This window comes from Puma concolor, chromosome E1 (genome assembly GCF_028749965.1).
Source record: "Puma concolor isolate L17-30 chromosome E1, mPumCon1.1.hap2, whole genome shotgun sequence".
Lineage (NCBI taxonomy): Eukaryota > Metazoa > Chordata > Mammalia > Carnivora > Felidae > Puma > Puma concolor.
The window spans coordinates 38,645,184-38,666,602 of NC_141680.1; the positions used below are offsets into that span (position 1 = coordinate 38,645,184).

General features: G+C 44.0%; 1 protein-coding gene across 1 annotated transcript in view; it reads left to right on the forward strand.

Annotated features, from left to right (window-relative positions):
* Positions 1 to 21,419, forward strand: part of SKAP1 (src kinase associated phosphoprotein 1) — a 281,531-nt gene that overhangs the window by 236,236 nt on the left and 23,876 nt on the right. Inside the window, exons 8-10 of the mRNA XM_086687094.1 lie at positions 2,003 to 2,066; positions 4,476 to 4,667; positions 14,529 to 14,579. Of these exons, the coding sequence (XP_086543220.1) occupies positions 2,003 to 2,066; positions 4,476 to 4,667; positions 14,529 to 14,579 (307 nt within the window). The remainder of the gene's footprint in view (positions 1 to 2,002; positions 2,067 to 4,475; positions 4,668 to 14,528; positions 14,580 to 21,419) is intronic.

Below are 21,419 nucleotides of genomic sequence, written 5' to 3' on the forward strand. Positions count from 1 at the left end.
ATGGAAAATGAGAAAAGCTATGCTAAGGTTAATATTAAGGTTAATATCACTCACTTGAGTAAGCCTTTGACTCTTCAGATGGCTCTCAGTACCCATCGTTTTATGTTTCTACAGTATCTTAACTCCCGTTTTGATAAAAACAACCTAGGTCTTCAATATGCAATGTCAAAATTTTATTTATTTATTTAATGTTTATTTATTTTTGAGAGACAGAGAGAGACAGAGCACGAGTGGGGGAGAGAGAGAGGGAGACACAGAATCCCAAGCAGGCTCCAGGCTCTGAGCTGTCAGCACAGAGCCCAATGCGGGGCTCCAACTCACAGACCGCGAGATCATGACCTGAGCCGAAGTCTGATTCTTAACTGACTGAGCCACGCAGGCGCCCCCCACCCCCGCAAATTTTTTATCTTAACACTAAACTTTGCTAGAGAATCCTTTATAGATATGTACGTAATAGATGAATGTACTTGGTATGTTTCTAAGTTATTTTTATTATTCAGTATTGATGGTGCCTCCTCCAGATAAAAATTTATATGACAAGTCTAAATCAATTTCCTTAGATATTTTTTATGGAAATGAGTTTTTAAGAAATCAAGAATGACAATGTCTATTAATAAGTATTAAGCAGGAATCTAGGTTTCTTACACAGCACATATCTTTGTCTTACCCTAATGGCCAGATGATAAAAATGTTTTTCAGGAACAGTCACTTCAAGTTGATTCATTTAAAATAAAAAATTACTAAGGCTTGCTGCTTGACTGGCTGGTTTTGTGAATCAGAATGTAGAGTTTGTTTACTTCTTTTCTTTGGCCCATTGAACCCAAGTCATTACCATGGTCTGTGGATTCTTCCTCTACGATATCTTTTGGATCTTTGCCTTCTTACTTATTCCCACAGCCATCACAATGGCCATCCTCATCACCTCCCCCAGAGGACTAGTTAAATAGCCTTCTAGCTGGTCTTCTGTCTCCCATTCCTCCCTGTTCAAACCCCTCCTACCCACAACTATTGAAAGAGAGATCTCCTGCTCCTTTTGCTAGAATTTACGGTGGTTTCCTATTGCCTGCATTTTAGGTTGAACTCCTAGTACTCAGAGCCCTCTCATCAACTCCTCCCTGACCCCGCAGCACTCCGGCATCACCTGTCACTGTCCTCCAGTCAAACTGATCTGCCTTCCTTCCCCCATACACAGTGGACTCATTCCTAATCCTCTGCACATGGTTCCCTCCAGCAGGCAGTTTCTGCCAACTCTTTTAAAATCCAACCAAAACAGGGGCACCTGAGTGGCTCAGTCGGTTGAGCGTCTGACTTGTGCTCAGGTCATGATCTCCCAATTCACGAGCTTGAGCCCCACATCAGGCTCTGTGCTGACAGCTCGGAGCCTGGAGCCTGCTTCGGATTCTGTGTTCTCCCTCTCTCTCTGCCCCTCCCCCATCCATTCTCTGTCTCTCTCGAAAATAAATAAACATTAAAAAAAAAAAATTAAATAAATAAGTAAAATCCAACCAAAACAGTATTACTTCAACAAGCTTCTCTGGCTTACTCTAGGTGACAGTAAGTGCTCCTTTGCTCTCTCAGCATCTATCTGTTACCAGATGAACATTCTTTGTAGTGTTCCCATCTCAAGTGTGTATATTGTCTCCCTAACTGATGCATTGTTCTTTGCAGTCAGGAATTTTGGTTTGCTTTTTCTTTTTTTTCCTGTAAACGTTTCTCAAAGTAATGTCTGACGAATGCATGGATAATCGAATGAATGCACATGAACATGAATGTCCGGACTCAAATAGTAGTCCACATTGGGTATACAGAATTGCTGAAGGGAAATATCACTCTGAGTAAGATTTTGGTCTTTTTTCTAAATAGTTAAGCAGAGAATCTTGAGCTTTCAACTTGACTCCGCAACTTAACTCACAAAGCTCTCCTCTTTGAACCTCCCTATGGGATTCATGGAAATTTTATGAATTCATGAAGGTAATAAATTAATTCACTAATTTTTCTTTAGTTTACAGCTGCTAATCCAGCTGAGGCCAGAGACTGGGTGGATCAAATAAGTTTCTTGTTAAAGGGTAAGTATCATTACTACAGAAACAATACTTAAGTGGATTTGCAGTTGAAGTTATATTGCATAAATATAATCCACAGCCTTCAATCTGTAATTCTTATCTGCTTGTTCTGCCTTCCACCAGCCTTATGGTATAACAACAAATAGTACCACGTATGAATCAGAAAGTAATGAATCAACGTGGAGTTGATTCAAGTTGATTCAAGTATGAATCAACGTGGAGATGACCTCTGTAATATCCGTACCCACTAGACAAGGAGATTTTGAAAACCAGCTTAGCTCAATTAGGTGTCTTCTAACCCCTTATATTCTGGAAAGGAAAGTTGTGATATCAAACATAAAGTTGCCTAGACGCAATTTAGGTCCCAAATCTTCTCGTTTTAAACTTAGTAAGAAGTAGAAATCTACTCTCATCGGGGCGCCTGGGTGGCGCAGTCGGTTAAGCGTCCGACTTCAGCCAGGTCACGATCTTGCGGTCCGTGAGTTCGAGCCCCGCGTCGGGCTCTGGGCTGATGGCTCAGAGCCTGGAGCCTGTTTCCGATTCTGTGTCTCCCTCTCTCTCTGCCCCTCCCCCGTTCATGCTCTGTCTCTCTCTGTCCCAAAAATAAATAAACGTTGAAAAAAAAAAATTAAAAAAAAAAAAAAGAAATCTACTCTCATCGAAGTGGCCTTCATGGCCATTGGACATTAGAAGCAAATTTTTCTTTCCCAAACCACAATAAAACGTTCCTTGCTTTGGGATGGGAAGTCCTCCTGCCTGAAGATGTTAAATGACCACTCTTAGAGTGCCCTCTGCTGGCCGACCTGTAGGCACAGCGGTGCCAGTGGCCCTGGAAGTCTAGTCCGGAGTGGCCTGACAGGTAGAGGTAGCCGACTTGAGTCTGTCGCTTGGCATCAGATAACCCACGATACGCCATCATGGCAAGACCCTGCCGCTGCAGAAAGGCAGAAACACCAACTTTATACATGCGCCAAGACCTAAGGAGGAGCACATCAACCCAAAAACACCGAGCCTTTTTGTCTCTGTTTTTTATTCTGCTGTGAGATTTTATTGTGGAGAAAAAGAAGGAAGCACCAGAGCTTTAATTACAAGAATTGCCTATTTTACTCGGTTTATGCCTTTGCTATCACAAAAACAAACTATTGCATCTACCAAGAGCGTCACGTATAATAGACTGGAACTAGGCAAACATGAACATTGATGGCGAGACTACAGGGTACACTCTCATCTAGGTGCCTTGGATTTATGCGTGTAATATACCCCTAAGTGTGTAAGCCTCAATAAAACTCAAAGCAGCTTTATTGAGCTGTACCCTGTGGTACTTTCAGAATCCCACATTGAAGAAATTATTCATTCCATTTTATTTTAAAACAAACAAAATAATAACATATGGTTTAAGCCACAAATGTGTCTTTGATCCCTTCCTCAAATGAGGTGGCCCCAGAATTCAGATGAAAATTGTTGCAAAATCTTTATTAAATGCCTAATCAAGCCAAACAGCTTTATAGTGTTTTGAAATGAACGTTAGATGTCTCTCCATCCTTTCCTTCCCCAGGGTACCCTGACGGCACTCGCCCATCCTGCAGAGGCCCCTCAGCAGGGTTTCAGAGAGCATTCTGTCCTAGACATCAGAGCACGAACCTTCCCAGTTCCCCATTAAAATAAAAAACCAATCTCCTTCTCCTGCCCTGTGCTCCCCAGTGCCGCAACGGCTCAACATCCTCTGTGCGATGACCCACTTTGAGGTCAGCCAGACTGTGCGGTTGCAAAAGGGCATGGTAACCAACACAGCTCAGCCATTCTATTTGGTCTTGCATTACTGTTACATTTTTCTGTATCTCACTTTCTCCTCTTCTTCCACTTTTTCCTGTTTTTCCTCTTCATAAACAAACTTGTCTGACACTCCGATCTTGTGAGATCATGGAGGAGATGAGCTTCTGGCAGCCCAGCTACCCTGTGGAAGCTGCCATAGTCCCCACAGCTCCGTGCCCCCTGGAGAAGCACAGGCCATCACTCACCCTTCCAGTTTTCTACTTGGCAAACAGTGTGCAGCACGCTGGCATTTCCTCTTCTGGCCTATTTTCTTCCCTTCGCCTCATGCGCTCAGTCGCACACTCCTACTTTCCAGAGCTGCTTCATCCTGATCAAGTTTTATTGCAAGGAAGGATTTATGTTGACGGTTTAAACCTGACACGGTGCTAGTCTGGCCTTTTCTGTAGATTTCCTGCCACCGAGGCCCACATTAGAAATCACAGCACTTAACCTGGTGTTTCATTTTCCTTTGACATATTTTATTCTCATCCCTCCTCCTCCTCCTCCTCCTCCTCCTCCTCCTCCCTCCCTCTTTCCTTCCCTGCCTTATTCTTTTCTTTTTCTCCCCGTCTTGATTCATTATCATCTCTGCCCTGGCAGATCTGAGCTCCTTAACCATTCCATATGAAGAGGAGGAGGAAAAGGAGGAAGAAGAAGAGATGTATGACGATATTGATGGCCTTGACTCCCCGAATTCCAGTTCCCAGTGCAGACCCGTCATCTTGCCTGGGAGTGTGGGGCTAAAAGAGCCCACAAAGGAGGAGGAAGAAGATATTTATGAAGTCTTGCCAGGTGAGAAATTTTATCTTCTGGTTATCTTCCATTAGTTTTAGAAATTCTTGACCTGGTGGAAGAATATAAGTTTGAACCCTCCCGAGGAAGCCAAATCTCTGAAGAAAAGAGTACAAGGAAGCTTCAGTGGCGCCTCCATGATCCCCAGTCCAGAGGCTCTCCCTAGCTCTGGGAGCAGGATGAAGTGATCCGGGAGTGTCTTTCACCATTGCCATGTGAAGTAGCCTCTCACACACGGCAGCGAGGTTAAAGAGTCAAGAATGCTCACGTTGGCCTCCGTTGGCTTGCTCTGGATCTTGAGCTGGGTCATCAAAACTCTCTAGTCTCAACTTCTTGTCTGTGTAAATGTGAGAGTAAGGTAAAGTCGTCTCAAAATGATGAAGGGGTTATCAGAAGCCTGAAGGAACATAGATCAGTGCTGACAAACCTTCTGCGTAACCTGAGAAGACCCTGACGGAGCACAACACAGGAGGACCTAGTTCAGACATACCACAAGTCAGACCGCATCTCTTACACATAAACCTGTTTCCTCTGCCCACCATTACAGCAAGCCCAGGTACAGATTTCTTTTCTTCCAAAGGCATGATAGCTGGCATCTCAAAAAACGTATAGTCATCACTGCTTCCGCCTAGCCACTTCTTGTGGGAACGGCAGCAGCTGTTGAACAGCGCTGGCACAGTGGGGGTCAGACTGTGGAAAACCGAAGCCTGAGCCTTTTAATTGTGAGGTAGTTAGACCACAGGAACGCTGAATCTTCAAGTCCATTCAGAAAGATCGCTCCTGTGGAAATTTGCCAGGAGTTCAGTGCTCTGCTGAGAAATTCAAGTTAAGCCTAAATTTATAGCAAGTTAAACCTCGATCCCAGATGAACTTAGGAACTAAGGTGAATCTAACACTCGGGCCCCTGAAGACAGGGCTGGTTGCTAAAAAGCACGGTCAGTAAGCAACTGGCATTTCAAGTCTTCCTGAGAAGAGGGTCCAATCCTGTCAGCACTGCATTCGCCTTTTCCCTGGGGGGCAGGGGTTGGGGGTGGGGAGCCACGTCATTGCTTCCTGAGTCAAGGAGCAAGGCTGTGGCTGCGAGGCTCCTTCCTGCTGGGGACCTCACCCACCTCCCCACCCTCCCAGGGAGGGCCTGCTTCTCCTCCTCACACTTTCAGCCTCTGCCAGCCCTGACTTCCCCTGCCTTTTTGTTGTGTTTTATTATGCAAATGATATCTTGGTTGAGGTCGAGCCATTTCTTGTGTCTGAAGTTAAAAAAAAAAAAAAAATGATAATTTCCTCAGCAAGTCATTGTCGTTAATGAAGTTTTACAAAAACAGATACAACCAAAGGAAAATAAAATTTCACAGGTGATAAATTTTTCCAATTTCCCTGGCAGAATTCGATAGGATTGTTAAATTAAGAGTGAAGGTGTCTGTTAGAAAGCAACGACCAGTGATGGGTAATTTTATAGAGTGGAAAATTGAATCAAATTGCTACATTAAAACACAGCTCCTCTGAGAATCTTCCCTTTCACAGGCTGCTCCATTGCAACAGCAGGGTGCAGAAATGGATCTAATTCACAACACTCCCTAAAAGGAGATGTACTCCCCAAGTTGGCCAGCATCTTCTTAAGGAGCTCATAGCCTACCCACTCCCGTCCAGGCTGGGGGAAATAGCTGGGTGACACTCCACTTTGGGTCACAGCTGTGGAAGAGTGCTCTGGAAAAACCTCACTGAACCACTCAGCCTTGTGGGAAGCAAACAAGGGCCTTTTCATGTACTACGTTTAGTTCTCAAAGAGGCCAGAGAGGAGGGGGCTGATGCTCAGAGCAAAGGAGAGGAAAGAGAAGGAGCCTCAGGAAACGAGATGAGTTTGAGACCATCACCTTACTCCAGACGATGGATCGATGAGTATGTGATTGGCTTCTTAAAGACCATTCTTCCCTTGCCTCCTTAACTCCGACCTGTGGCCATCACGGCACTGCCGAGGGTCCCAGGGCATTCCTCCAAAATTCACGGCAGGTCAGATGTTGGGGTGGGCTCCAAGAGCATGGCAACTGGTCTGCTTTCTCCGGGAAAGCCATAGCCTCTGCTCACAACAACCGTCCCTTGAAGAGAGCCAGAGCAACTTACTTGCTTTTGTAAGTTTCCAAAGGACGGTGCTGTACCCAGCCAACAGGTTCTCTCCTGAAAGCCTCTATCCATCACAGTCTTTAGAGACAGCACTGGAGGTGGGCTGTATTGGCATTGAATGATGATATGAATATTTGAGCCCCAAGTCTCCATCACCCAGCCTCCCATCCACACACTCAGCTTGTCGCCTCTGAAGTTTCTGTTCATTATGCAAGTGCCACACTACCAGTCCTGGAGGAAGTGAAAGGGAAAATGAGGGGGCCTGACGTTACCTACCCACTGCTCCATCTCACAAGATCTACCAAGCAGTGGCAGGTGAGAGACAGCAAGATACTGCAGGAAAAAGTGCTGGCTCTAAGTCAGAATGCACCTGCTCAGCCACCTGCTAGCTATGAGACCTTGCGCAAGTTATTAGCCCTCTCTGTGTGTGATTTTCCCACCTGTACAATGGGGATAACAATAGTACCTATCATAGAGAAAGGCTGTGAGAAGCCTGGAACTGTAGTGTATAAAGCACTTAGAACCGAGCCCTGGCATACTGTGAGTACTCAGTAAAGGCTGGCTACTAGTAATTTGGTGGCATGTAAATAAGAAGTGTTACCTCCTTGAAAAATTGAGGAATGGCTAGTTCCCCACCCCTGCCAACCAAACCTGAGACAGTCCAGTTGGACATTTTCAGCTATACGTACGAAGCAGGTGAAATTGAAAATCCTGAGCAGATGGCGTGTGGACTGCACCTTCTGCTCAGGCCCGTTTTTACTGCAAGGACAGGTGCTGGGTGGAGGGACGGCCAGCGGGAACGTGGGGCTGTGCTAACACTGCATACCCATCCGAAGTCAAATGACTTGGGCTCCTAACATTCGTCTCATTATAACAGGTATATGTGCTTTGAGGAAGATACTTAGCATTGGTGGTTCTGCCCCTCCTTCGTCTTTGGGCTGGGGCCTACAGAAGCCTCCTTGTCTCTATGGGGAGACCATGGAAGTGAGGTCTCCGTCCCAGAATATAATTTCAGTGAGCTTCCTAGTAGAGAGAAGAGTGCTTATCACACATACCAAGTCAATACAAAAATGTTTTTTCCTAATCAGAATAATGTATGGGTCATCAAATTAAATGTGCGACATCACATTGATCATGGGATAATTAGCATTTGCTACGTGGCTGGCACCGTCCTTCCCATGAGGGAAAACCAGAGCACTCGAGGTTTTCGGCCAAGACCACAAAAATGTTAGTCCTGGGTAATATGGTTTCAAGGTTGGTATCCAGTGGAATTTCTGAACATCCGTGTTGAGCATATGGGGGCCCTTGATTTTTAAGATCTCATTTGCAGTAGATTAAACTGCAGGGACCCACCACAAAGAAATGCTTTTAAAGCGATGTGTGGGAGACAGGAGGCTTTTCTGAGCCATCTCTCACCCCTCCCTGCAATTATTTTACAGGCTAGCACAGGCCCAGTTTTGTGATTCAATATTCCATAAAAGGACAACTTTTATCAGGTTTCACTTTGTCTGGGGCCTCAAAGCTGGGATCCAGCAAGACGCCAGAGACCACTGTACAGCTTTAACTGGGGCCTTACAGCAGCTGCAGTGACAACAGAATCTGACTCTGTTCTCCAGAGAGCTTTCAGGAGAGCAAACGGGAAGAGAGACACAGAGTTCTCCCTAGGAATTTCTGTGTGCATTCCAATGCTGCCCACACTGCCCGGGAGGGTTATTACAGAACCAGAAACCAGATTGCTTTATAATAAAGCATATAACTGGTGTTTTTTTTTTAACTTAAGTCAAATGAAAACAAGCATTCTGTGAAATTCTTTTTCCCCCTGTACTGTTGTCCAGACCCACAGGAAGAGGGAATGGTGATAGTGGGTCTAAGGAAAGAAAAAAGAAAGGAAAAGGAAAGGAAAGGAAAAGGAAAAGGAAAAGGAAAGGAAAGGAAAGGAAAGGAAAGGAAAGGAAAGGAAAGGAAAGGAAAGGAAAGGAAAAGAAACAGACACCAAAAACACAAAGTTTAGGGGTGTCTGGGTGGCTCAGTTAGTTGAGCATCTGGCTCTTGATTTTGGCTCAGGTCATGATCTCATAGTTTGTGGGATTGAGCCCTGCATCGGGCTCTGCACTGAAAGTGCAGAGCCTGCCTGGAATTCTCTCTCGCTCTCTATTTCTCTCCCTCTCTCTCTCTCTCTCTGTCTCCCTCTCTCTCCCCCTCCCTCTCTGTCTCTGCCTCTCCCCTGCTTACACACTCTCTTTCTCAAAATAAATTAATAAACATTTAAAAAAAGAAAACCAGGGTACCTGGGTGGCTCAGTATGTTAAGCATCCAACTTCAGCTCAGGTCATGATCTCACGGTTCATGAGTTCAAGCCCCACATTGGGCCCTGTGCTGACAGCTCAGAGCCTGGAGCCTGCTTCAGATTCTGTGACTCCCTCTCTCTCTGTCCCTCCCCCACCCCCATCAAAAAAATAAATAAATAAAAATTAAAGCAATTGTTTTAATAAATAAATAAACCACAAAGTTTATGAAGAAGGGATTTTTCAATTTCAAAGAAAAGCAACACTCCATCAAAGCATCAATGCCATCATCAGCCCTAAGCTTCCTGGCCAGGTTCTCTCTCACTCCTATCCACACTGGCCCCTAGCCACAAGGGCTCTTTGACCAGCACCAAAACCAGAACATGACCATGATCATGACCATGACCAGCACCAGAATCATGCTGACTTTTTGGTTTGGTTTTGTTTTTCACCTGGAATATCCTCCCTGAGTTCACCCTATGAAGCCCCCCTACGCATTCTGCTTAAAACATGTCTCCTTAGCGACACCCCCCCCCCCCCCCAGATACTCAACAGGAATTGAGCTCCGTCTTAGCCTTTACCACGGTGATTTATATTCAGGTCTTTCTCCTCCAATTAGTAGGTGCTCAATTATTTTTTTTTAATTTTTTTTAACGTTTTTATTTATTTTTGAGACAGAGAGAGACAGAGCATGAACGGGGAGGGGCAGAGAGAGAGGGAGACACAGAATCGGAAGCAGGCTTCAGGCTCTGAGCCATCAGCACAGAGCCCGACGCGGGGCTCGAACTCACAGATCATGAGATTGTGACCTGAGCTGAAGTCGGACGCTTAACCGACTGAGCCACCCAGGTGCCCCATTAGGTGCTCAATTATTATTGGTGGAATTAAATTCAGCGCATTCCACATGCTGCTGTTAGCGCAAATTGGATTTAATATCTTGTACATCAAGACCCATACCACAGAGATAGGATGCAAATATTTTCAAGTAACAGTTTAGATTACCAACTATACAACAGAGGATTAAGTGTGTTATTAGCATCTTGCTCATTTTTTCCGCATTGTCTGAAGAGGTGCTATAACACCCACAGATTTATAGCATATCTGTGCATGCCGTGGAGTGGTTTCTATTTCCACTTTCCTGCACGTTCTCTTTATACCCTGAGTCTATCTGCATTTCTCTTGCGTCTGTCACCAGAGCACCTTGACATCTGGTTGCACATTGATACACTTGGCATTTTTTAAGCTTCTGTCACCTTGCTTTGTTTGGGGGAAGTGGTTTCCCTCTTTCTGATCTAGTCATTTTTTTAATGTTATTCTCAGTTAAGCCGGTGTCACAGCAGCGCTTCAGAAAGGAGCCAGGTGTCATGGGAAGCCAGCCCCTCTCTGCACCTCCACGGTGGAGTCAGTGTCCTGTTCTTTTCAGCCTCTCATTAGTGTCCCTGACACTGTGCCAAGACTGTTGATTGAAATCAACTCTCTGGATACTGATGCTCATTTGTGATGCCCCATGGTTCTCTTACATGTTCACACAACTAACAGAATCTTCCTCAACTGTTTTCCCAGTTGAAATGAGATATTTGGGAATCAAGTAAAGCATTTAACGTAATAAGTGGACAGTAATCTTCAGAGGTTAATTGTTTAAAACCTATGTAAGGTTGGGGTCCCATATGCCCTGTTAGGAGCAAGCACCATTATAATCTATTACTGTTTAAAGTTGAGCTAGCACATAAATTTTAATTCTCTCTTAAATGAAGATGTATTCCAGTAGATGTAATACTAAAATGCCTACTAATATTCTCATAAAGAAGTTCAACAAGCTCTTTAGCCTAAAGAAAATTTTTTTTCAAAATAATCTCTTTAAAATGAAAGGTTCATCTTACAGATGGAAAAAAAAAAATGAGAAATCTAGCTGTTTAACCCACCCTCTTTTGTGAGCAAAGAGACATTTCTTTCTGTTGCCATGAAATCAGTTTTCTCAGCGTTGGCATTTGAAGGATGCCAGTTTGATTTGGTTGAAGGACCAGAGGTAAAGTGTATGCCTCTCTGTTTGTATTGTGCTGTCCCCCGCCCCCGCCCCCCTGCAGCTGGGAAGGTGCTGAGAGGTACTGCCTTTCACAACCAGCTATAGAGAGAGCATTTGCCTCCACTATGTTGATGATACCTCCATACTCACACTTTCAAAGGCACAGCACCCAGCCTCTCACATCAGTAGCTAGCCTTCTTGACTTGAGCCCACTCTCAGCCACCCGGGAAGGTCAACGTTAGATAGAACAGATGTGGGGATTAGAGCTTCCCCATTCCCATCCATCACTGAAGAGCTTAGTAATGGTGGCGAATGATATACAAGATCTATGGCCAGCGTTCTGCTTTCTTTCTAGGTGACTCCACAGGCGCAATGGAAATCAGAGTATCTGGTCTGGAATTGAACTGCGTAGAACAGATTTTTATTTTTCCCATTTTTGTATCATGACTAGATTAAGTGCTGTTGCCTGAAAGGATAAAGGAATCAGGTTTCGTTTTCATTTTTATCATTGCAAATACATTTACATTCTCCTATTTTACAAATGCAAAGAGCAGGCAAGCCACTTTCAATAATTTATTTTAAAATCAATGCTAATGAGGTTATGTCTCGTCAGTGGCCGAGTTTTACAATAAAGTCTGATTTATTTAGAAAAGATCTTTGGTGTAGCTTCCCATCTAATGGTGGTGGGAAGGAGGTGGAGTCACAGGCACGGTGACCCTCCAACTTCGGATCCAATTTGTAATTCACAGCGGAGATCTGACCCAATTTACATTGATTAGAATTGGGAGGAAGAGACATCTGTGCACAGACAGCAGAGGTAGAATAAACCCTCCCTGCAAAAGTGCCTAAGCACAGCAAATTATTGGTCTTTGTGATTGAGTTGTTTGGTTATCAGCAGAAGAGATGCTCCCTGTCCAAATCATTGGGTATCTCAAGAACGGACGCCGCACCAACTCTTCTTCTAGCGTTTTCAATCCTGTGAAATTGGTCCCATGTCAAAAAGGAAAAGCATCACAGCAGAGGAAGGAAGGAAGTGGGCAAGTGATAGGAAGACAATGTGCAAAGAATGATGTTTAACGTGATTTATTTCAGCACGGTCTATTTCCGATATTTGATTTCACTCCTCCATTATCTCACATCTTTATCCCTCCTGGGGAGATGGGGGAGGGACGGGGAGCACTACAGGTGGGAAGTAGGAAATTCTCTGCTGTGAAGCCATATGTGAAGGTAAGAAGAGCTGAGTTCTTTCCCCACAGATCTTTCCCCACGGAATCTTTTAAGGCAAATATAGGTTATGTGTAAGGTATTTTTTAAATTTTTTTAATGTTTTTATTTATTTTTGAGACAGAGAGAGACAGAGCATGAGCAGGGGAGGAGCAGAGAGAGAGGGAGACACAGAATCCTAAGCAGGCTCCAGGCTCTGAGCTGTCAGCACAGAGCCCGACGCGGGGCTCGAACTCACAGACTGTGAGATCATGACCTGAGCCGAAGTCGGACGCTTAACCGACTGAGCCACGCAGGCGACCCTGGTATTTTTTTTAATCTTGGCGACATATGACTCGTTTCTCCAGAATACCAATCCCTTAATTTTTTATTTTTGCATGGAAACCGTATCATCCATCTTGTATGCGAAATCAGTTACTTCTTTAATGTTCTATAGTGCTCTCATATACTTTTGTGCTGTTTCTTCTTACTCATGAGCTTAGAATTTACTTCCCCCACTCTGACATACCAGAATTCAAATTGCTCTGTAAAACTTATATTTAAAACAAAAGGAACTGTCCCCAAGCCATCTCCTCAAAAGTTTCATTTAGGGGCGCCTGGGTGGCGCAGTCGGTTAAGCGTCCGACTTCAGCCAGGTCACGATCTCGCGGTCCGTGAGTTCGAGCCCCGCGTCAGGCTCTGGGCTGATGGCTCAGAGCCTGGAGCCTGTTTCCGATTCTGTGTCTCCCTCTCTCTCTGCCCCTCCCCCGCTCATGCTCTGTCTCTCTCTGTCCCAAAAAAAAAATAAATAAATACGTTGAAAAAAAAAAAAAAATTAAAAAAAAAAAAAAAAAAGTTTCATTTAGTGGCATAACTGTGGGGAAAACCAGTCAGATAAGTGCCCCAACTCCCAGGGAGAGAAAGTATATGTGGACAAAAAAACCAAAGTCTTCAGCCCTCAAAATGTTGCTTATTATGCCCCATTCGTTGTGTGTGTGTGTCCATGTGTGTATGTGGGGGGGGGGGGGGGGCGGAGAGAGTGTGTGTGTGTGTGTGTGTGTGTGTGTGTGTGTGTGTGTGTGAGGGAGTTGAGGTGATGAAAAGGAGAGGAGCAACTGTAATTTTGCTCATTTTACTCCACGTATAAAATGGCTTAATATGATTCTGATGCTCATGCCTTCTTTCTAGAGGTCCAATTCCCATGTTAGCAGGTAGTATGAGATGAAACAGGTCAATGAGGGCAAGAAACAAGCCAATCATGTGGTGACGTTGACCATATAAACACTTGATCAGAGTTAGACAATAGCACTGACTTCGAACCCATTGTGTACCTGCAACAATTAATTAAAAGACCATTCCAACTGCCCTCAGGAGCTTACACTCTAATGAACAAGGCAGGCTAAATAACAACAGTAAAAAGATAACTACAAGCCCCAAGTTCTAGGAACATAAAATTACTTACATGACCAGGTTCTGCTACAGCTGAACAAAACTTGATACATTAAGGACTAATTAATCATGGAGGGTTTAAACACATGCTTAGCTACACACACACACACACACACACACTGTAAGTCTGGATGCTTACACTTACAAAGAGACAAGACATTTAGAAGAGAATTCTAGAAGGAGAGGAGAAAGAGCTTGAGGGAAAGGATTAAGATTTCAGTGACAGAGATATTTAGTGCCTGAATAATCCAGTGGATTGGAAGCGCCACAGGACGCCGGGGTAAGACCCCGCCAGTCTTACCCACTGCAGCAATCTCCAGTTCCTACCGTAGCACTTTGCATATAGTGACACTTAAAAATGTTTATGAATAAATAAATGAGGAGGGAAGGAGAAGGGCCAATTTTAAGATGGGAGATAACTATTAAAAAAAAAAAGAGGGGCACCTGGGTGGCTCAGTCAGTTAAACGTCCGACTTCGGCTCAGGTCATGATCTCACAGTCTGTGAGTTCGAGCCCCGCATCGGGCTCCGTGCTGACAGCTCAGAGCCTGGAGCCTGCTTCAGATTCTGTGTCTCCCTCTCTCTCTGCCCTTCCCCGATTTGTATTCTGTCTCTCTCTGTCTCTCAAAAATAAATAAAAATGTGAAAAAAAAACAATTAAAAAAAAGACCAATTAGTGCCTTGAAAAGAGCACGTTGAGCTCTGAAAAAGAAGACCCCCATTGGCATAAATAGTATAAGACTTGACCACTAATTGCTAATGCTGCTGGTGTTTATCCCCTCAGATGAAGAGCACGATCTGGAAGAGGATGAGACTGGGACTCCACATAAAGGAGGTATGAGAGCTTCGCAGATATATAGGCACTGGGTAGGATGCTCGGGCTTCACTAATTAAGAGGGTGCTGGTGTGTCGGCCTCAGAAGCCCCAAATAAGATGACTGGATAGGGAAATATCTCAACCTTAAAAGCAGCCACCCATTCACCTTAATTAATGTTCCCAGAGCAGCTAAGATTTATCCGACAGAGGGTAGGAAACCAAAGCAGATATTTATTTTTTTCCTATCAGTATTTCCTAAATCAGTACAGTGAAAATAGAATTGCCTCATCTCTAAGAGATCAGAGGATTGAGAATGGAAAGAATGGAAATGTCTCCTCTCTGAGAGGCCCGGAGATTGCGAGTTCAGAGGGGAATGGAAATGTGTCAGATCTGGAAAGTGAACATGGGGTGAAGGATAGAATTGCTTGGTGATGCTGACTTCTGATGGCCTGCTTTGATTCCAGGCACATTTGGAAATGAATATGTAACAGGTTTGTTGAATACAAAATCACATCTTATTCATCCCAGACTGTTAACCATGCTTTAGGCTGTTAGTGAGCCCATCTTTTCTTAAGGTCAGATGCCCCTCTAAAGCCTCCTTAAGTGGACCAAGGACCTATTCCGTCCTTGTCAGTAAAGAAATGTGAATCACAAAGGCCACCTCAAGGACATTCATCCCATCAGCAGAGCCTAAATCGTGGCTGATTTGGATACTAGCTGATTTTTTTCTTCTTAGAGATTCTATGAAAGTCTTAAGCCTAGGAGTTCTTTCCATCTTTCCCTCCCTGGTCCCTCTCCATTTCCCTGGCCCTTCCTTTTCCCATTCTCCTCTCTCTTCCTTTCTTGTGCCTTTTGTTTTCTTCATTACCCACTCAGCAAGGCCCCTTTCTCCTAAGGTTCGTGTTCTATGGGAAGTGAAGACGTAACAGGCTTAGTGAAGGACCTAACTTCATTTAAGTGCCCAACTTCTCCCAGGGAGAGAAAAGACAGTGAAGAGACGGCATCAGAAGTCATGTGCCAAAGCAGGAGAGAAAGAAAGAACTGGGGCAAGGGTGGTACGGGATTAGTGTGGCTCTCAGTAAGCGCTTCATAATAATTAACACGTATAATGAAGTCCCTTCTGAAACCTATTTTCTACTGTTTCCTACTTGCTGTGCAGAATTCCAACAGAAAATCTGTTTTCTGACCAATCTACGTTCCGTGCCTTTTCTCAATCAACTCCCATCATCAGTACAGGAAAAACAGCTAATGTGGACAGGCCAGGGTAGAAAACTGTAAGCTTCCTGTGCCCAACTTTATATTAAACTCCATTCAGGAAGCAGCAGTCTCTAGCAAAAGTCTAAAATTCAGTTTCAGGGGGCACCTGGATGGCTCAGTAGGTTGCGTGTCCAACTCTTGATTTCAGCTCAGGTCATGATCTCACGGTTCCTGAGATTGAGCCCTGCATCAGGCTCTGTGCTGATAGCATGGAGCCTACTTGGGATTCTCTCTCTCTCCCTCTCTCTTTGCCCTCCCCTGCTCACACACTCTCTCTCTCTCTCTTTCAAAAATAAATAAACATTTGAAATTCAATTTCAGACTCCTCCCTCATCCCATTTCCTCTTTCCACCTTTCTTTCTGAGGCTCTGTCTTGGGTGGGGGGATGGTGAGAGAAGGTTTATTTCTTAGCTGTTCCAATGGCTCTAATTCAAGTAGGTTTAAAAAAGAAAAAAAAAAAACAACCTTTTGTTCCTCATGCTTCCTGCCTCCAAAATAGGTGTTGTTGAAGTGTAGCGAGCTCTAAATATGCTTCCATGGTTTATGTTTATACTTCCCACCAGTTATAATGATTGGTGACTTAGTGATTAAAAAACAGAGGAGGACTTTTTGCTCTCTCTGCAGAATCTGAGGCAGGAATTTTTATTATTTGTGTTTACTTATTTATTTATTGAATTTATACAGTGCCTTTTCTCCAAAGGAGCTATAGAAATGGCGACAAATACGGAGCATCCAAATGGCATCTCTTAGCTTTATAACAATAAAACGTAGAGGTCCAAGGGAAGGGTGGGCAGCCCCCTGAAGGCATATTCTAGGGAATATGAAGGGAATTCTAGGACAGTGTGCACTCTTATGTAATAGACAAGCTACACAGGTTTGCTTCACTTAGTTTTTCTCAGGTGTCACATGTCTTTGGGGGGTGGGAGGGAGTGGGATGACTTTTCTCCTAAAAGATACCATGACTAGCAGGATGACCTTTAAGATCCACATACTTTTCTCCAGAACTCTTCCAGAGATCCTATTCCCAGAAACGCTGTGCTTTCCCATAATGGAATTGCTAACATTTTTAAAGCCCAACTAGATCTTATCAGAAGAGGAGGAAAAAAGGAATTCAGTTTATCCTCATTGGGTGTTAATGACCCTGTAGGATGTAATTTCTTTTATTTTATTCTGTTACCTAGAAAATCTATCACAGCCTTGTCGTATTGATTGTTCAATCTATAAAGAGCTCAGTTTACAGCATGACTGTTAGTAACAGGGTTATTTTAATGAGTGACTCTTCAGCACCTCAGATTCTCACTAAATTGCAACCCATCAGCCTAACAGTCTAACATTAAGTGTCTTCCGTGATGAGAGTTTATCTCCCTTCCCTATCATGAGAAGGCAGTGTGCAGGTAACCAAAAATAAAACTCATCCTGTGCTGTTCATACGAAAACTACCGGCCATTGGCTTGGGTATGCCATGCCAAATAAAAAACCAAGCTGGAGGCACAGCTCATTCTTAAGTACATCAAATATCTGACCAAGAAAGATCTTGAAACAGTTGTTTTCACTCTAAAATCATGGGCAAAGTCAGCCAAAAAAAGGAGCCCCTATGTAGTAATTTCCGCAGGGCAGAAAAGCGGTCACTCATGAGCTTCCATTTCCGAGGCACTTTTTCCATTTTAGCATCTACTAATGGAGTGATCGCATGAAAGAAACTGAGGGAAGCCACAGAGGTATTTGCAGCTCTTACTTTTTGAAGCTTGTTTCCCAAGGCCAAATGTGAGTTGATCATCAGCCAGCTACAGTTTTGGCCCAATAAAAGGAGCGTAGGAGATGAAACTCAGGATCTGTGGATGTTCTCCACTTCAAGATCCTACTTACAACATTAAGGACCAGAGTGACTTCAAAACTCAAGGTTAAATGGCCATGAAAACAAGCAAATGGCAATGTTCAGTTGCTCTTCCTGTTCTGGGATCATCGTCAGTGGAACTTGGCAGATTTTTTTATACCTTTCCTTCTGAAATGGTTAATACGGTGTCAGACTGAGTCTGCTTTGGTGGGCTGAATGAACACGGTGGGCTTATCCGGCCTGGCTTAGAGAATAGTCAAGTCTCTTCCAGTGGGTCACTGCCTTAGCCTTCTACGCCCATTTCTCACCTACCCACGGTCTAGCAAGGACGGGCTCTATCCATCTTCTCATTCTGTCTCTTGTTTCCATAATTTGCTGAGTATTTGCACCCACTGCCAGGCCTCAGTAGCACAGTCCTTTGGCTCATCAAGCAAATGTAAACAACATGCTGACCTGCCTTTAGCCTCTTTTCCTTGTTCACAGCTTGAATTCTGTAGCTACCCAGTGTCTCCCAAACAAAAGCCCAAGGTGACATTTGAACTCTGGAAGGAACACAGTCAAGTTCTGCCCTTCCTAAGGAGGAAGAGAGGCAGAAAGGTATCCTGGTCCTTTTACCTTAGAACTCTCCACGTCATAGAGGTTTATTTTCAAATTCTGAGTCTGTCAACAGTAGTACCAACCTGACTTCAGTTACAGGAGAAATGACTATTACTGGTTATAAAGAACTTGGTGTGGAATGACAAATGCTTTGCAACAAACACCTAGAGAAGAGAGAAAAACACAATATGTTTGTAAACTTAGACCGTCACTTTTCTTCCTATGACATTTTGTTTGCTGGGAGCTTAGCTTCTCTTAGGTGGAGTAAAGAAAATAAGATGCTGCCCCCCCCCCTTTTTTTCTCTAGAAAAAGTCCTTCTCAGCTCTGCTAGCAATTTAAATGCAGTGATCATACCCATTAGCTTCTCTATCATTGTAATTGTTGTTAATTGTTATAACTGTTTTAGTTATTAGTGGTGTCATTATTGCTTTAGGTCCTCTGTCTGTTTTATGCTGAATATATTAGTGCTTTGCTTTTGAATTACCAGGCTTTATTTAGTGCAGAGTTACGTTTTTTTGGAGAGACATTGAGAAATGCTGGCATTAAGCTTTATTCTTTTGTTTTTCATTCCAAATGGACAGACTGGAAAAAAAAATAATTAGATGGAATAATGTCCCCAAAATGAGCATGAGGATGCTTTGAATTAATTAAATGGTCAGAATGCTGCACCATTTCTGATCTCAGACTGCTGCTAGAGTAATGTAACCCTCAAGGAGCCTCGGTCCAGCCCACAGAGGAAATCCTCCCTCTCAGGCTCCCAATTCTTCACTGATCTCAAGACATCAAAGCCTCCTCATGCATTCCCTCATTTATAGAATGACCTGGTCAAGTTTAGGGAGAAGCTGGACTGGCCCTGCAAACTTCCAGGCCTCCCAGGCCTTCCTGAGGCAAAGCAGCAGGAATGAAGCCCTCCTCCGCCTTACCTCTACCCACTCTTGGTCAGGTTTTTATAACACAACCAAAGCTTCTGGGAAGCCTTCCATGAGGTTAGCTTCCCTATTATACACAGCACCCTCAGCTTCGCCTTGGAAGGCCTATCACAATCATAAATAAGTAAATATCTGTGCGACTCTTTGTGTCCCCGTGCCTCCCCACCTGGACGGCAGCCTAAGAGCAGGGACTCTGTGTGTGGCCAGTGCGGAATTCCCAGCATCGAGCACCGTCCCCGGCACTTTGTAAGTGCACTGTATGTGTCTGTCAAATGCCAAGGAAGGAATGTAGTGAGGTCGTGTGCACACATTCACATAAAGGTGAGTCACACATATGTCAAACAGGATGTCTGCACACACACGGCCCAGTCTCGTCCAGCTAAGGCGTTCCTCCTCACTGATTTCCCAGTACCAGAATACCTCTGTTTGGGGAGCAACTCCCCATATCTAGCTCTTCATTCTGCTTATTTTTCAAAGCTGTGCTTTTATGGTGCTAGTTCTGCCGATTCTGATTCTTGGGCTGGGTAAATTATCTGCTGGATCCCTGAGCTCTATCTTCTTTTAGCCTTTAGCTTCTGAAGAACCAGGGGCATTTTCTATATTTGTTCTTGGAAGGCTTTTGTTTTCCTCCTAGCTTCTTGCTTTCCATGTGCTTTTAGAATAGATCTTTTTCCAGGTATTCTTCCCTGGTGTCTTATGTGTCCAATATCGATGTTTACATATATACCCAAAAAGTACTCATAATGTTAAGAGTTATCCCATATCCAGGCACAGGAACAGTACCCCACAGTGACCATCTGCTAGGCCACAAAAAACCAAGACAACTTTGTTAGCCTTCTTACCATTCAGAAATGTCAAGTTGTGTTTTAAAAATCTATTTTTATAGGGGCAGCTGGGTGGCTCAGTCGGTTAAGCATCCAACTTTGGCTCAGGTCATGAACTCATGGTTTGTGGGTTCTAGCCCCAAGAAGGGCTCTGTGCTGACAGCTCAGAGCCTGGAGCCTGCTTCCGATTCTGTGTCTCCTTCTCTCTGCCCCTCCCTCACTCGCACTCTGGCTCTCTCTGTCTCTCAAAAATGAATAAAGTTTAAAAAAAATTGGGGTCGGGGACAGTGCCTGGGTGGCTCAGTCGGTTTAATCGTCTGACTTCAGCTCAGGTCATGATCTCGCAGTCTGTGAGTTCAAGCCCCGCATTGGGCTCTGTGCTGACAGCTCAGAGCCTGGAACCTGCTTCAGATTCTGTGTCTCCCTCTCTGTTCCTCCCCTGCTTGCACTCTGTCTCTCTCTCTCTCTCTCAAAAATAAAGATTAAAAAATTTTTTTAATAAAAATAAAAATGTATTCTTATAAAATCATTTTCTCTGTAATATATAAATGCATGAAGAATATTGATGTCAAAATACTTTTCATTTATAATTCTGTCCAAATCTTCAGGTGATTAATCACTCCATTATGACTAAAAAATACATTAATATATCCTCTGAGAAAACTATTTTCATTCTTCAGGAACTGATATTTCTCTATTATTCCATGCCCTGGTATCCCCCAAAACACATGCCTTGTCTTTCCAATAGTTAGCATTTTTCTCGCAGTGTATTTTTCTTCCAAACACGTTCTTAACTCTGGTTTCCAGTGTAGCTGTGCCCTCTGTCGTCTACTGCATATATAAACAATCATCTTTGTAAAGGGAAACATGCCTGATTTCTATATGGTTAACATTTTTACTTCTGTTTGCAATATCCGAGCCTTAATTACATAGCTCTGTCCCTCCTCGAGTTTTGCGCACTTTAAGGTTCCTACTAAAGTTCTTAGACATACAGGGATTTGGTTCTCCTGTGCCTTTGTTGTTTGAACTGCTGGTAAGTGAGGAATGAGCGTTTTAAGAAGCAAACATAGCCAGGGCCTCTGCCCACCCGCACCACCCACCTGCTTTCCTCCACCTGTCCTCATCCTCAGGGACCAGCACTATCCTTCCTCCCGGGAGAGTCAAAACAAATGAAGGGAAAGGTAGAAACTGGTGTTAATAGTGTGCCCAAAAGTCACTTGGGTTTTCATCAGAAGCCAGGACTCCTGACTGCCATCAATAAGAATCTCATTTTTGGTGGGTGTCTTGCTGACAGCGCTCACGCATAGCATCCTAAGGAACGGTAGCGCGGCCACATCATCCCTGGTCTGGTGGGCATTAGCTCTCCTGCCATTCAAATCCCCAGATCCTCTCCCACTTTGTGCTCTAGTGTTTAACC